This window comes from Sarcophilus harrisii, chromosome 3 (assembly GCF_902635505.1).
Source record: "Sarcophilus harrisii chromosome 3, mSarHar1.11, whole genome shotgun sequence".
Classification (NCBI taxonomy): Eukaryota; Metazoa; Chordata; class Mammalia; order Dasyuromorphia; family Dasyuridae; genus Sarcophilus; species Sarcophilus harrisii.
In genome coordinates, this window is record NC_045428.1 from 244,200,257 (window position 1) to 244,217,098 (window position 16,842).

At 32.8% G+C, this 16,842-nt stretch overlaps 1 protein-coding gene across 1 annotated transcript in view; it reads right to left on the bottom strand.

Annotated features, from left to right (window-relative positions):
- Positions 1-16,842, bottom strand: part of IFNAR1 (interferon alpha and beta receptor subunit 1) — a 45,749-nt gene that overhangs the window by 26,516 nt on the left and 2,391 nt on the right. The window contains 1 exon segment of the mRNA XM_012546777.3: positions 3,843-3,966. Within this exon segment, the coding sequence (XP_012402231.2) occupies positions 3,843-3,966 (124 nt within the window).

Sequence of the window (16,842 nt, forward strand, 5' to 3'; positions counted from 1 at the left end):
AAATAAAAGGGGAAGATGGCAAGGGATGAGACGGACAGATAATATCATAGAAACAATAAATATAAACGTGGACAAACTTCAAGTGATAGTGAAGGACAGAAGGACAGCCTAGAGTGCTATGGTTCATTAAGAGTCAGATTCAATTGAACAACTCAAAAATAACAACAAGAGCAACCAAGAAAATTAATGACAATGATATATTTCTTTGTTAGAAACATCATTAGTAGAGACAGAAATAATTTAAGAGCTTTAATAGTATATTCCAGAATATCAGATAAAGGAGAATGACAATTACAAAATATTACTCAATTTAGGAAAAGAAAGTATTATTAAAACAACAAAAAGGCACTGAGAAGTCCATGTTCAATGGATAGGAGAAATTACTCAGTTAAGTCTGATGAGTTGGAAAATGGGACTGACTTGCATGTATATATACATATCCACAAATACAACATATATACACACACATATGTATTCACATAGCCCGAGTCTATTTAGGATAGTTTAAAGTTATTAAAGTTTAAATATACACAGCTAAAAAAGAATATGATTGCATGCTGTCATATTGTATATATAAGCATGATAGTGAATATTGATAGTCAAAAAAGGATGAAAAAATAGGGTATAACCTCAAAAATGACAAAACCATATCTATTCAAATTTAAGACATACTGTTCAATATCACAATAATACAAGTCTATACTCCAACCACTGTTGCTCTATCCATCTAAGTGCATGTCTCCAAACTAAGCAAAAGACAATCTTTAAATACTTGATTTTTCTAATGTGGATAGTTGGGGCAAAATTTCAAGGGATTATATATCTCCAGAAAGCTCCACAATGTTGTGGGATTTGATACAATCAGTAATATGTCATTCACAAACAGGAGCATCTGAAGGACCTCATCATCCATAGGGAATCTCCTTTTAATTTGGATTCTTCATCAGATCTTCCCTATCACTGTAGCAAACACTTTACACCAACATACTCTCCTTATTTGATGTCTTGCTTGATATTTATATTATAATAATAATATCTAGTATCTACATAGTGCTTAATGATTATTTTCGTTGCTCTCTTAAAGGATCTTGAGTAATTTTAATGCATATTGAAGGGACCTTCTTCTGATAGATTTTAAGGTCATATTTTTCTTTCTGAATCAAATGCTATTTTAAAATCAAATTGGCACAATGAGATCTTGTATTCTCTGTATTTTTCAGGACAACAATGTCTTATTGTACAATACAGCTTGTGAAAGCCTGACTGTTGTTCATTAATATTCTTATCAAACATGCTTTTAATTGGTGTATAGATAATTCTCTTTGTATTTAGATTTGATGATGGACAGATAGGTATCAGTTTTTTGGCTGTCTCCAGATCAGATTTGTTCTGCAGATAGTTAATTTGATAAATATTCTCTTTTTCTTTTTGAATATTACTTCTACTTCCTCATGCAGCTTAGAATCTAAATGTAGCGATTCCTCCATAATCAATTATGAAAAAAAGATTAAAGAAATACTGGGTTTTTTTTTTTTCTGATTTTTTGGGTCTACTTCCCCTTCCCTTACCTTACTAATACCCTAATTTTAATATGCACAGCTGTTCTTTAGCAACCCTTGCAGCCTTTTTGTAACTTGTTTTCTATTCTTAAGTTCTTTAGAACTTAGCTCCTAAAAGAGCTGTAACAGAACATTTTAGATAAGAAGGAAAAACAATTATGTTCTTTAAACTTATTCCACAAATTTTTCTTCCTATCTCCTTGTTTCAAAGGCTCCATTTATGAGGTATCTGTGCAGGACAAAGCTGCTATCACAGAAATAAGATGATTTCTAGACTGTCCATGTGGGTTGACTGGGAGGACACTTAATATGTTCTTTTTTTTTTTTTTCTTTTTTCTTTTTTAAATTCTTAATTTTTTATTAAAGCTTTTTATTTTCAAAGCATATGCATGAATAATGTCTCAACATTAATCCTTGCAAAACCTTGTGTTCCAATTTTCCTCCCTTTCTTCCCATCCTCTTTCCCCACGTGGCAAATAATCCAATATATGTTAAACATGTTAAAAAATATATATTCACTTAATATGTTCTTGATAGAAATAGGTAAGTTAAGAGGAAGAGAGAAGGGTTTGGGGGAAAGATAATGAATTTTGTTTTGGAAGTTATAATTTTGAATATTTTAATTTTAATTTAGTTATTTTAGTTTTGTATAAAGCAGAATAATTGGGTGAAAATTTCTAATAGGTTGCTGGAAAATTGAAACTATATTCAAGAGAGAGATAAGAGCTGAGGATATATTTCTTTAGAACTTTTAATATTTTGTCTATATCAATGCTACGTTTCTTATCTGTGTTTCTTATTTGACCAAACTACTTGCTTTTCTCATGATACGTTTCTAAGAGGCGTTACCTCCCTGGATTTCAGCTTTCTCATCTCTAAAATGAGGTGTTTGGACTAACTTTTCTCTGATATCTTTTCTATCCTAAGATATTTTTTGTTCCTTTCTATAAGTAGTCAGCTTTGACCAAACAACCATTGGAGGCTGAAGGAGTCAGAAAGAAAGTAAGGAGTGACAGAACAAATCCATAATAATTTAAATTTAGATAATTAATAATTGAATCAGTAGATATCTGAACAGATGCCCAAGAGTCATTGGGAATTTAATAAAATAATAATAAATAAAACTAATCTGAGGGGTCAGCTAGAAGAAAAGTGGCGAGATAGCATAATTAAAAAATATTGTCACCTTCTACAGGAATCTTTCTTTCTTTCAGGTTACCTTCCATCTACTCTGTATATATATTGAATATACCTATTTATTTCTATGTTGTCTCTCCTTTTGGAATGTGGGTTCCCTAAGAGCAGGATCCATGTTTTGCCTTTCTTTGTATTCCCAGTATTGGCACATACTCATTGTTTAAGAAAAGCTTGTTGACTGACTACACTGGGCCTACCCATGTCAGGAATTAAAATCTTGATAGCCTTTCTTTTGAATCAATCAGAACCTCTCAAACCCTCCAGGCAATTATTTTAGTGCTTTAAGTTCCAAAATCCCCTCATTGGTAGAAGACATTTTCTATTTGGTGCTTTACACATTGATGCTATGAGAGGTCCAAACCAAAATAAAGAGAAACAAATCAGAAAGATACAGTTGTACATAAAAATTATTCTTCACTATTTCTTGAGCAGCTGTTTTATTTTCCTGTCTATAGGTTTTTAGTGGTCTTAAAAATAATTTTGCTTATTATTGGCTTTGCTTGGGATTTAGTTTGTTTTAATTGTCATTCTTGTTTAAAATTTTAATTTATGTGGTCTTATTGATGATGATGTTTTGTTAAATTCATAACATAATTCATAAATGTGCATAACTATTGAAGGAAAGTTGAAATTTCTCAATTAAAAAGAGAATTATCCAGGTGACTGAGACCTATTTCTGAATAATCTCCATCCAGTTGCCTCCACATATATCTGCAAGGTCTGCCAGAGGGAATCATTAGTATTTGTAGACAACTTGGTGCAAAACCTAATTGCTGATAGTGGAGCTGGCATATCTAGATCAATTCATGGAGATAAGGTTGTGGGTAGGAGATGGATAGAAAGGCTTGAGAGTTCCCACCTAAATTGAATCCACGCTTTATTCCTTTATACCTAACTCTAAAAAATGATTTTTCTAAGGATCTTGTTTTGAACAAGATGACACATAAGCAATATGTGCAAAAATTTTTTTAAATTGTAGAATAGGGAAAATATTCTAATAATAAAATTAAAATATAGCATGTCCACTTTGCTCATGTAAAATATTCAAATAATTCTAGCATATCAGAAAATAAAATACATACATACTTTTGGTAATATGCTGAAAAAGTAACATCGCTTGTAGGCTCATTGTCCCAGTTCCATTTCAGGATAAAATTATGATCTATAATCTCAACGCTTACATTTTGAGGAGTCTTTAGGGTCTTTTCACCTATGAAGGTAAGAAAAAAGAGAAGAAAATTACTTATATTGTCCAAAGAAACAAAAATCAAATTCTGCTAATATTCACCTCCCCTTCAATAATAATAATATATACATATATCCCCACAATTCCTTTAGTTCCTAAAGTACAGCAATATTTAAGAAGTAATAATGAACATTACATTTTACTCCAGGAAAGTGCTTTCCAGTAACATCTCAATTAGCGTACTCTTAAAAAAATTTTGTTTTGATTGCATTTATCTGCAACCCTAATTTCCAAATATACCTCTCCTTTAATCACTGAGTCATCAGTTCTGACAAAGATTTTAAAAAGAGAAAAGGAACTGTTTCAAGAAAGAAACACATAAGCTATCTAACATTATATATGTTTAACACCAACTCTGCAAAGACAAGAAGGAAGTTCATTTTATTAATTCTCCTCTGAGGCAAGCTTAATTCCTACAATTACACAGCATTCAATAGAAGCCCATCTTTCAGCTATTTGTTCAGTTATCTGCCTTGAGCTGTCTAAACTGACATGCAGATCTAGCTTTTACCATAGTGAAGGTATATCAGCAGACTGGTGCAAGCACAATGTTGGGGCTCAAGAGACTTTAAATGTTGTGTTTTGTCTGATAAAAGCTGGGAAATTACAATAATTGATTCTTAATTGTCACAATTTTTAAAAAAGACAGTCAATTAAAATAGCAACCAAGTTTTGGTTTTGTGTTCTGTATATATTGTATATATGTGGTTTCCTGCTAGAATGCCCTCTCCTTGAGGGATTTGTTCCATTTTGTTTTTGTAACCCCAGGATTAGTAAAGTATTTATCACACAGATACTTTTTTTTTTTTTTTTTTTTTTAATAGCCTTTAATTTACAGGATATATACATGGGTAACTTTACAGCATTAACAATTGCCAAACCTCTTGTTCCAATTTTTCACCTCTTACCCCCCCCCTCCCCTAAATGGCAGGATGACCAGTAGATGTTAAATATATTAAAATATAACTTAGATACACAATAAGTATACATGACCAAAACATTATTTTGCTGTACAAAAAGAATCAGACTCTGAATTATTGTACAATTAGCTTGTGAAGGAAATCAAAGATGCAGGTGTGCATAAATATAGGGACTGGGAATTCAATGTAATGGTTTTTAGTCATCTCCCAGAGTTCTTTTTCTGGGTATAGCTAGTTCAGTTCATTACTGCTCCATTAGAAATGATTTGGTTGATCTCGTTGCTGAGGATGGCCTGATCCATCAGGACTGGTCATCATCTAGTATTGTTGTTGAAGTATATAATGATCTCCTGGCCCTGCTCATTTCACTTAGCATCAGTTCGTGTAAGTCTCTCCAGGCCTTTCTGAAATCATCCTGTTGGTCATTTCTTACAGAACAGTAATATTCCATAATTTTCATATACCACAATTTATTCAGCCATTCTCCAACTGATGGACATCCATTCAGTTTCCAGTTTCTAGCCACTACAAAAAGGGCTGCCACAAACATTCGTATCACACAGATACTTAATGAATGACAATCCTGTACCTAATTGCATAGTGAACTCTTAGTGAATGTTGACTTGATTTTCACTGACCATTTTTTGAACAAATATATCTCATTTATAAACCAAGTTAGGAAATAATTTTTAAAAGATAACCAAAAAAATCCCTTCTGAAATGAGAAATAATAAATTATATGTTGTACTTTAATGGCCTTCTCAATTAGTCCTGAGTGTCCTCACCAATTAGAATCAGTTCATAACTTCACAAGGACTTATCCTTGATTCTTCATAGGTTCATAGGTTTTCCACCAGGAAATCCAATCTTTCTATTCTTTAGTACCCTTCCAGATTATCACCCCATTCACTTTCTTCCCTTTATAATTTTGATGCTATAGTTAACAAGTTCAATTCTAAACTGTCTTTTGTGCTCAGATTTCTCATCCTTCATTCCTGTCAGTATTCACATCTTGCCAAACCCCATCATACCTCTCTGATCATAATCTGGTGCTGAATGTAGGTAAAGAAAATCACCAAATTTAGCTGAGTAGATTTACTACAAAGGTTATCTAAATTCAACTGAGCTCACCTCAGTAAGACAATCCTTTCCTTATTTTTCCATCCTATTATCTATAAAAGCTATTCCAAATCTCTTTGCAACTTCCCTCCCACACTATCCCATCCCCCTCACTTTCAGCTGAGAATATCTCATACTTTACTAAGACAATAAACACCATTTCCTGTGAGCTTTCTTTCTCAATATTCATTTTTGTAAGATTTTGAGTTCCAAATTTTTCTTTCTCCTTCCCTTTCCACCCCCCTCTCCAAGTCAGCAAGCAATCTAATAGAAGTTATACATGCACAATCATTGAGCTTTCCTTATCAATAGCTCAAAAACTTCTTCAATATCATATTCCATTCCCTCCTCTTTTATTCCTATCTCTGATGAAGAGATGGTCTCTTTACCAATGGCAACTTTTCTATGAGCAATTGATGCCATCTCTTCCAGTGTTCTTATCTGTCTCTGGGTCTTTGCACAGACTATGTCCTCCATACTTGAAATGCATTATTTCCAGAACAACTCTAAAGAAGATCTTGTTTCCTTTAAAGTTTAGCTTTAAATATCACTTATTAATTATCACTTAAATATCACAAACATCACCTATATTCACCCCACCCAGTTATTCTGGTAAACTACCCAAATATTCCTTTGCAGATATTTTGAGTTTAATTTTCTATATACTTGTTGATTGCCCCAATTGAATTTAAGTTCTTTGAGGTGACTTCTATTTAATTTTTTTCTTTGCCTCTATAGTACTAATGAGCACAGTGTATGGAACATTACAGATGTTTAATAAATGCTTATTAAAATATAGAAAAAATAATATTAACCCTCAAATGCTCAAAGGCATATTATCTAAATTACACCACTGATTATTTAACTTGGAGTCACGAGGAACAAAATTTGAATCTTCCTTATACTTTCCCCAGCTGTGCAACACCCGGCAAGCCACTTAACTTAGTTTTCTCATCATCAAAATGAGAATAAGAGCATCCACCTCATAGGGTTGTTGGAGGAACAAATGAATTGGAAATGCATTTGGTTTCTAGACCATATAGAAGTTTCGTGTCTAAAGAGCAAGACAAGAACTAAAGAATCACCAAAAAAAAAAGGTCAAGAATCTTGGTGAAGAATATTCCTCAGCTAGCACTATATAAATGCTATTATTATTTTTATTACATGAGCATCTCTTCTGTGTATTCTCAATTCAGTTCAACAAGAGCTAGCAGGGAAGAGGTCTAGGCAGAAGTCTGTACCATCCTTTATCTACATCTGGCTCAATCATCAGGAAAACTTTGTTGTTTCTCTTACTTAGGTGTAAAGTATATAGACAACAAATTTGTAATAGTAATGAAAATGAATCCATCAACAATTCTTTCAAGGTAAGGACATTAGCCCCTCTCTTTTGATCTAACATTTGTTTTTTGCTTTGTTTCATATTAACAGATAACATGTATCAATTAACATAATTTTTAAAAATTATATGGTCTAAGATTCAACTTTTTTTTAAACTCTTAAACACATTTGTTTAATAATAGGCAAAAGCAAGAATAATCTTAATATCATCATTACTCAATATAAGGCAAAAGCAGAATTAAGCAAAACATCATGGTTCACCTATAAACCTGAGTCATACAAAAGAGTATGCTTGTAAATGTTTAACTATCTGTTCTCCACTTCAAAAGTGCATGATACATTTTTTTGGAGTATTTTTTTTAGGTTATACATGTACATTTATTTTTTTATATGTTTTTTTATTAAAGCTTTTTATTTTCAAAATATATGCATGGATAATTTTTCAACATTGACCCTTGCAAAACCTTGTGTTCCAAATTTTCATCCTCTTCTCCCCATCTCATCCCCTAAATAACAAGTAATCCAATATATGTTAAATAATATACACACACACATACATACACACATATATTTATACAATTATCTTGATGGATAAGAAAAATCAGTAAGATACAGCTTCTTAAACTGTGGGCCATGACCCTATATGAGGTCTCATATCTGAATTGAGGGGTCACAAAATTATGCTTTTTTTATCAGCAAATATTTCATATGCCTATATATCTGGGGTCACATAAAAATTTCTCAGGCAAAAAGGGGTCATGAATAGAAAAAGTTTTAAGAAACGCTGGTCTAAGAGATGTCAGAAATAAACATCATCCAGTCGTTGTTGTTGTTAGACTCTCTTCCAAAACAACTTAAAATGGTTTGAGGAAACAAACAAAAAAATAACCTCTTGTTTATTGAAAGCCCTTCACCTCGAAAATAACTTCATTTTTAAAATAAATCCTCAAACCTGAAATCTGTGACCTTCAAAATCCTAAAAATATTTGATGTTAAAGAATAACTATCTCCAGGAGACTTGATAGCAGGCTTTATACTTCAAATAGAAACAGTCAATTATTTTTGACAACTTTGGCAAAAATAACTTGTATTTTTTAGCTCCCAAATAAGAAACAGGTTTAATAACTCAGGTCTAATAAATGAATAACAGTTAATTTGAAATTAATAACAACTGCCATAGCCTTTGAGAACTCAGGGTCACTTCCACAGAAATTCTACTCTAATATTTCAACATGGCAAGAAAGTGACTCTTTAATTCTTAAAGATGATGCCAGCAGAGTATAAGTTCGGACAGCTATTGAAGTTAGGTGAAATGCTGGAAGTACTTCAATAGTACAGTTCTGGCAATATATTGCCCTAGATGTCTGAGAATGAGGAAAAGTATTAAAAACATCAAAATCAGTTGATTACTTGATGATGAGTGCTTTAGTCAAAGGAAACAAAAGATACAAAATGACTCTTAGTGCTTACTGCAAAAGCCCTCTTCAATTCCAGAACTCTCAGGTGCTATCAGAATATGAGCCTAAGACTCACACAGTTTTTAGACATTCTCTAGATAATTAAGAATTAGTATTCTAAATACAATTTTCACAATAACCAATATTTTTAGGATCTGAACCACAAACAATTATTAACTTTACCTCTATAAGACCAGAATACAAAGCAATGGCTGTCAAGTGAAAAAAAGACTTATAAGTTCTTCTTAGAGAACCAAATAGGAATTATTTAATTTTGTGGCCTTCGTTAACAAGAAACATTTCATGAGTCCTTTGGCAATCTTAGCCTTGTGGTGTTCATGATGAACAAAACTACACATGACCACTATTGGGGGCAACTTATGGACCATTATCTATTGTCTCCAATGGTCAACTAAAGAAATTTGTGAAAAACCTGATGAGGTTCTCACAATTAAATCAGTATATACCTTTATATATTGAATTCATCTTGATGGTGACTTCAGTGAGGATGTCGATGGTTAAAAAAATAAAGAAAATTTGGTTCAGATTAAGAAATGCATTTGGCTTCTAGACACAGCAGGGATCCTCAGACTTTTTAAATAGGGGGCCAGTTCACTGTCCCTCAGACTGTTGGAGAGCCCGACTATAGTAAAAACAAAAATTTTGTTTTGTGGGCCTTTAAATAAACAAACTTCATAGCTGGGTGAGGGGGATAAACGTCCTCAGTTGCCACATCTGGCCAGTGGGCCGTAGTTTGAGGACCCTTCACATAGAATTTTCATCTCTAAACAGCAAGACAAGAACTAAGAAATCAGCAATAAATAAATAAATAAATAAAATGTCCTGTTGACAGTGACCACTACGAAGGCCAAGAATCTTGGTGAAGAATCTTCAACAGTTAGCAAATCCTGCATCTGCAGTCCACAAACATTTATTAAGCACTTACTATGTAACAAGCACTGTGCTAAAGATGGGGAATAAAAATATAAGCAAAAAGAAATACAGTCCTTGTTTTCAAGGGGGTTACATTTTAATGGCACTAAAAGGTGGAAGGTAAGTGGGAAGAAAGTAATAGAGGAGGAATGGGAGCAAGATCTTGAAACCTGTAAGCCAGTAAACTAAAGAAGATAAAACCGGCATAAAAATGAGGCACCAGGAGTAACTCAGTAATTAGAGAAGGAGGTGGGCTTCAGAGAGGGATATTTCAGATTGAGAAGGATGGAAGGATGATTGGATGTTCCAGGGTGAGAAAGCCACAACAACTGAAAGAACTAACAACAACTCCTATTTACAAGAAACACTTGGTTGGCATTTGTTGGTTGGTAGGCATTACCCACAAATGGAAATTGATAAGAACAGTGATACAGGTATAAAAAGATCCAAAAGAAAGCAGTCTCTCAAAATACTAGAGCTGTGAATGGTTAACAATGTTAAAGGCTGCAGAAAGGTCAAGAAGGATGAAGATTGAGAAAAGGTAGCACTTGCAGAGATCATTTGGTGAGACTTTCTTGTGCCTTGGCAATGTCAAAAAGCATAAGATTGCTTTGGCTAGATAAATGACATGGCAATCCTCTGTGATACAAGAGAGTTCAGTCAAAGAATTGAGGAATAAAAGGAACTGGGACATGATGGTAGCATGTATGGCACTGTATTAAGTCTGAAGGAAAGGATTTCAACATCCATCTGGAACCAGTTATATTCTCTAAAGATCATCTGGGACAAAAACCAAGAAAACTCAGTTAAAGACCTTGAGAACAAGCAGACAAACTAAAAGGAAAGGTATTAGTAAAGAAGGAGTAAATGACCTCTGCATCATAATATAAACATAATAAATATCACAAGAAAAAGGAAAATGAATCAATATCTAATGAGGCAGAGGAGGCTAGGTATTTGCTAAGAAAGAATGGAACTGCAAGATGTTCCCAAATAATTTAAAAGAGAAATAAGAATTGTGAAAGGAGAATTTTTGGGTGGCATATCAGAAATAATTTAAAAAATTGAACTTGGGTCAGTGGGGCCAATCTCATACAAAAGACAAAGAACAATTATAATGCAAATACATAAGTAAAGGACAATCTGGAAGAAAAGAAACAAAAAAGTAATAACGTTAAATATTTTTATCTTTCATTTTATTTTCAGATCTGTATTCTCTTATTTCTCTCACTTCTCCCCTCTATTGAGAAGGTAAAAAAGTAGAAAAGTCCATTACTAATATGAAAGCTTGCAAAACAAATTTCTATATTGGCGTATTTTTTAAAAACAAAAAAAAGAAAGATTTTAAAAATATGCTTCAATCTGTACTAAGTCCAACAGTTTTCTATCTAGAGGCAGATAGTATTTTTCATCATGAAATTGTGGCAGGTCATTATATTAGAGTTTTCAATTGTTACAGTTTAAATACTGTATAAATGCTGTTATTGTTACTGTGTAAACTGTTTGGCTAGTTCTGTTCATTTCACTTTGCATCAATTCAGGTTTTTCTGAAACTATTTCTTTCAACATTTCTTACAATGCAATAATATTAAAGAATTCATATAAATATTTATGCAATATGGGTCCTTTTCCTTTATTTGATCTTTTATTGTAACACTAAGCAGTATTGTTGGTAAAGGGTATGCACAGTTTAAGGGCATAGTTCCACACTTACTTTCCAGAATGGCTGGACTAGTTCACAGCTCCACTAACTGTGCATTAATATACCTATTTTCCCTCCACAATCTGTTATTTTTCTTTTCAGTCATCTTAGCCAATGTGATGGGTAGTATCTCAGAATTGTTTTAATGAGTGTCTTCCTAATTATTAGTAATTGAGAGCATTTTTCTCCATATAATCATTGATAGCTTAGATTTCTAATGAAAAATCTGTCCATAACCAGGAGATCATTATATACTTCAACAACAATACTATATGATGACCAGTTCTGATGGACCTGGCCATCCTCAGCAATGAGATCAACCAAATCATTTCCAATGGAGCAGTAATGAACTGAACCAGCTACACCCAGAGAAAGAACTCTGGGAGATGACTAAAAACCTTTACATTGAATTCCCAATCCCTATATTTATGCCCACCTGCATTTCTGATTTCCTTCACAAGCTAATAGTACAATATTTCAGAGTCTGATTCTTTTTGTACAGCAAAATAACGGTTGGGTCATGTATACTTATTGTGTATCTAATTTATATTTTAATATATTTAACATCTACTGGTCATCCTGCCATCTGGGGGAGGGGGTGGGGGGTAAGAGGTGAAAAATTGGAACAAGAGGTTTGGCAATTGTTAATGCTGTAAAGTTACCCATACATATAACCTGTAAATAAAAGGTTATTAAATAAATAAATAAATAAATAAAAGAAAAATCTGTCCATATCCTTTGACTGTTTGCCAATTGAATAGCTTTTATTCTTTTTTCAAGAAAAAATAATAGCTTTTTATTTTCTAAATACATGCAAAGATAGTTTTCAACATTCAACCTTGCAAAACCTTGTTTTCCAAATTTTTCTCCCTCTCTTCTCTCCTCCTCTAGACAAATAGCTTTTATTCTTATTTGTAGAGTTTCAGCTTGAGTTTATGTACTGAGGTCCGGACAACCCAGCACTTAAGGCTAATTACCAATTGGACAATACTCTATAAGCATATACTTGGAAAATGGCCCTTCCCATTATCCTGTGCTGGCTCAATAATTGGTACATACAGAGAATTGTAGGAGGGACTAGAGGGTGGAGTAAGACTAGCCAGGGTCACTTTGGTGGTAGACAATGAAGAAGGAAGGTCGCAGAGATTCTACTTCCATCCAATTCACTCTTACCTCTAAAGACCAAGAATAAAGACTGAGGACTTTTGCTTATCCTAACTCAGGCTGATTCTAGGGTATCCAGGGTGCTAAAGTGGTCATCACACTTATTAATTTGATTCAGTTCATATGATGACCAGTTCTGATGGACCTGGCCATCCTCAGCAACGAGATCAATCAAATCATTTCCAATAGAGCAGTAATGAACTGAACCAGCTATGCCCTGAGAAAGAACTCTGGGAGATGACTAAAAACCATTACATTGAATTCCCAATCCCTATATTTATGCCCACCTGCATTTTTGATTTCCTTCACAGGCTAATTGTACAATATTTCAGAGTCTGATTCTTTTTGTACAGCAAAATAACATTTTGGTCATGTATACTTATTGTGTATCTAATTTATATTTTAATGTATTTAACATCTACTGGTCATCCTGCCATCTAGGGGAGGGGATGGGGGGTAAGAGGTGAAAAATTGGAACAAGAGGTTTGGCAATTGTTAATGCTGTAAAGTTACCCATACATATAACCTGTAAATAAAAGGCTATTAAATAAAAAAAAAAAAATTGATTCAGTTCCCTACATATTTTAGAAATTCTACTATCAGAGAATTATTCTGCATCAGAGAATATATCCGAAACCATGGGGAATGGAATAATGTGTTCTGCAGAACAAAAGTGCTCAAGATGCACCCAATATGACAATCCCCACAGATATGAACCTAACCATTAGTTTAAAAAATACATATGTTTAACAAAAAAATCACCCCCCCCCATAAAATCAGACTTGAACAAAGTGTTAGCTTTATAAACATTCAATAGAATAGAAATACAAGAAAGATAAATATATACAACAACCAAAGAAAGCAAAGGTTACAAAATAAATTCATTCAGGAAAAAAATAAAGCTAAAAAGAGGATACATATGAAGTTAACAATACCATTAAATAATATCCAAAATGTTATAGTTTCTAAACTGTGCTAAAATAGATTTAATTTGTATTGATGAAATCCCCACAATTTTTCTTTAAAATACACAAAGGGTGAAAGTAAAAAAGTGTTATTGGAAAAACAGGGCTAAAACATGGTGGAATAAATTTTACAACACCTTGCCTATAAGTGAATCAATTTTTTTTTTTTTTTGGTGGGACTAAATTGTATAAGAAAATGATGTTTAAAAGGAAAGGGGGAATATATGATGAAGTATAATCAAGGCAAAGGCTAAAAATGAGGGGAAAATAATTCGAGTAGATTTTCAATAAAAGGGACTACAGAATAGATGAGGAAGAAGAGAATTTGAAAGAAGGCTTAATAAAAATGGAAATCCTATTTATTTGGTGGGAGGAGATCTCACTGAAGAATATTCCCAATGGGGAAGAACGATATTCTATATATGAATATGAGGTTCTTAGAAAGTAAATAAACTTGAGGAATTTGGTACTTAGAGAAACCACTCATCCTGTCCCAGGAGAAAGGGAATCAAATATCCTTTGAGCAACTGAAAACCAGAAGAGTGAAAGAGTATGGACCCTATGGGGAACTTTCTTAGCAAATGGGAGAAAAATGATCATGAAGAGGGAAAAGAGAAGTAATCAATCATACTAAAGGGACAATACCTTCTTTCTCATCTGTTGGAACTGGTTTTTCTAAAAGGGAGACACAACAAAAAAAAGTGTTTGCGGTGGTGGTGGTGGGGAAGCTGCAAGATCCACACCACAATAATATAGAAACTATTTAGAACAGGCATGCTGTTGAACTTTAATTTCATGAATAGAGGCTAAAGACTAAATAAAAATAAGGGCTATGAATCAAAATAGCTTTTGATAAATTATACTTATGTTTTTAAAAATCCAACAAAGTACCTCAGGCATAGATGGATTTTTTAATCATAAAAATGCATATCTAGAATAGGATCCTCTCAGGAAAAAAACTTGGAAAGTCGTCCACGAACTCAAGCAAAGTACAATATACAAAGTAATAGCAATGTTCTGGGATGACCAGCTGTAAATGACGTTGCAATTCTTAGCAATACAATACAATGATTCAAAATCCTATCTCTACGTAGAGAAGAAACTGATTGTGTCTGCATACAGACTGAAGCATATTATCTTTCTCTTTTTAAACTTTATTTCTCTTGAGGGTTTTTTTTCTTATTTGAGTGGGAAATATATGTATTCTTTCACAATATGACTCTTATGGAAATGTTTTGCATAGCTTCATATATGGTTTTTTAATGAGGACTGAATAAGGGGGAGATTCAGGAGCTCAAAAAGTTGTAAAAACAAATGCAAAAAATTTTTTAATGTAACTGGGGAAAATATTAATTAAATAAATGTATATTTTAATAGTATATATCTAAAACCAAAAACAAATATCAGATGCAGAAAGGACACACTATAAGCTCCCCCCCCAACCCACAGGAATAAAAGCAAGAATGCCCACTCTTCCCACATATGAGACATAATTTTGGAAATACTAGTAATAATAGTAAGACAAGAGAAAGAAATTAAAGGCATAAATACAGGAGAAAAGAGAAAATTTGAGGGAGAGGCAGATAGGTAGTATAGCAAGTAATAGCAGACCAGCCCTGGAGTCAGGAGGACCTGAGTTCAAAACCTACTTCAGACACCTGACCCTTACTAGCTGTAATTCTGGGCAAGTCATTAACCCCAATTCAGTTGCAAAAAATTTCTCCCCTTCTCCCCCAAATTTCAGGGAACTAGCAGAAACTGAGGCAAGACCTTTAGTAAAATTGAAAGTTATAAAATATAACTTCAAAAATTAACTGCATTTTTATGTAATAAGAACAAAATTCAAGCTGCAGCAAAAAAAGGAAAATCTCATTCCAAATAACTATAAAACAAAATATCTGAAGATTCACCTATAAAAGGACACAAAATACTTGTAAGGAATAAACTTCAAAGTTCTCCTTAAAGAAATAAAGTGCTACTTAAATAGCTGGAGGAATATATTTAGTGCTTGTGGTTGACCTATTCTAATCTAATAAAAATAACTGTTACTACAAAAGATATAATTTATTTTAATGCTATACCAATTAAATTATTAAAGATCTACTTTACTGACCTTAAAAAATGACAAAATTCATTTGGAAAAATAATAGATTTAGAATATGAAGGGAAATAATGAAGGGGGCATTCACACTTCTAAACCTCAAATTACTTTATAAAGAAATAGTCATCAAAACTATCCATATTGGTCAAAAAGATAAGAGATGGAGGTCAATCAAATAGACTAAACAATGGAATCAGAAGCAATAGAATTCAACACCTCATTTTCCATAAACCCAAAGGCATAAATTATTTAGAGAAAAATTCTATCATATAAAAACTTCTGGGAAAACTAGAAGGCAGTCTGGCAGAAAGTAGGCTTAGATCAACACATTATATTCCATAATCCATTCTAAGTGGATATATGACCTTAATATTAAAGATAATACCATGAAAATATTAGAAGAGAAACATTTCATGTCATTGATAATAGGTAAGGAGATGTGTTCCTAACCAAACAGTGGATAAAGAGCAGTTACAAAAGATAAAATAAATATCTGTAGTTAAATGAAACTGAAAAGCTTCTGCACAAACTAAATTAAAGGATTTAATATAAAAAGGAAAATGGTCAAATTGGGGAAAAATTTACTTCAAAATTTTCAGAGAAGAGTTTGGTATTCAAGATGTGTGTGTGTGTGTGTGTGTGTGTGTGTGTGTGTGTGTATAGAATGTCCCAAAAGTCTTAGAGTAGTTTTAAGTTTTAATATCTTCTCAAGTACAAAATCTACTAATGTATAAAAAAAAAATCATTAGAAAGTTTAATTAAATTTCATTTACACCTATGCATGTTTGTTTGTTTTTTTAATACATTTTTAATTTTAACAAGATGAAACACCCAGTTATTTTGCATGGCATATGTAACAGTTTCTGGAGGACAAGATCTTATATCAGAAAATCTCTAGAGAGGGTCTTCTTGCACAACTACCTTGGTCATTTGAGGTATTGTCATTAGAATTTGTCTTCTGAGGTCATGTCAGAACTGTTATGTATGTCTCTGATACCTCTACAAACCATTATTCTAGCTTTAGGCCTCTTGACACTATCCTTTGATTTAATGGTCTACCCTGCCTGGCATAGAGTTGGTCCTTTTAAAAATGCTCGTCAATTTATAAGTGCTGTTGAAATTTCTTTGACTTCTTTCT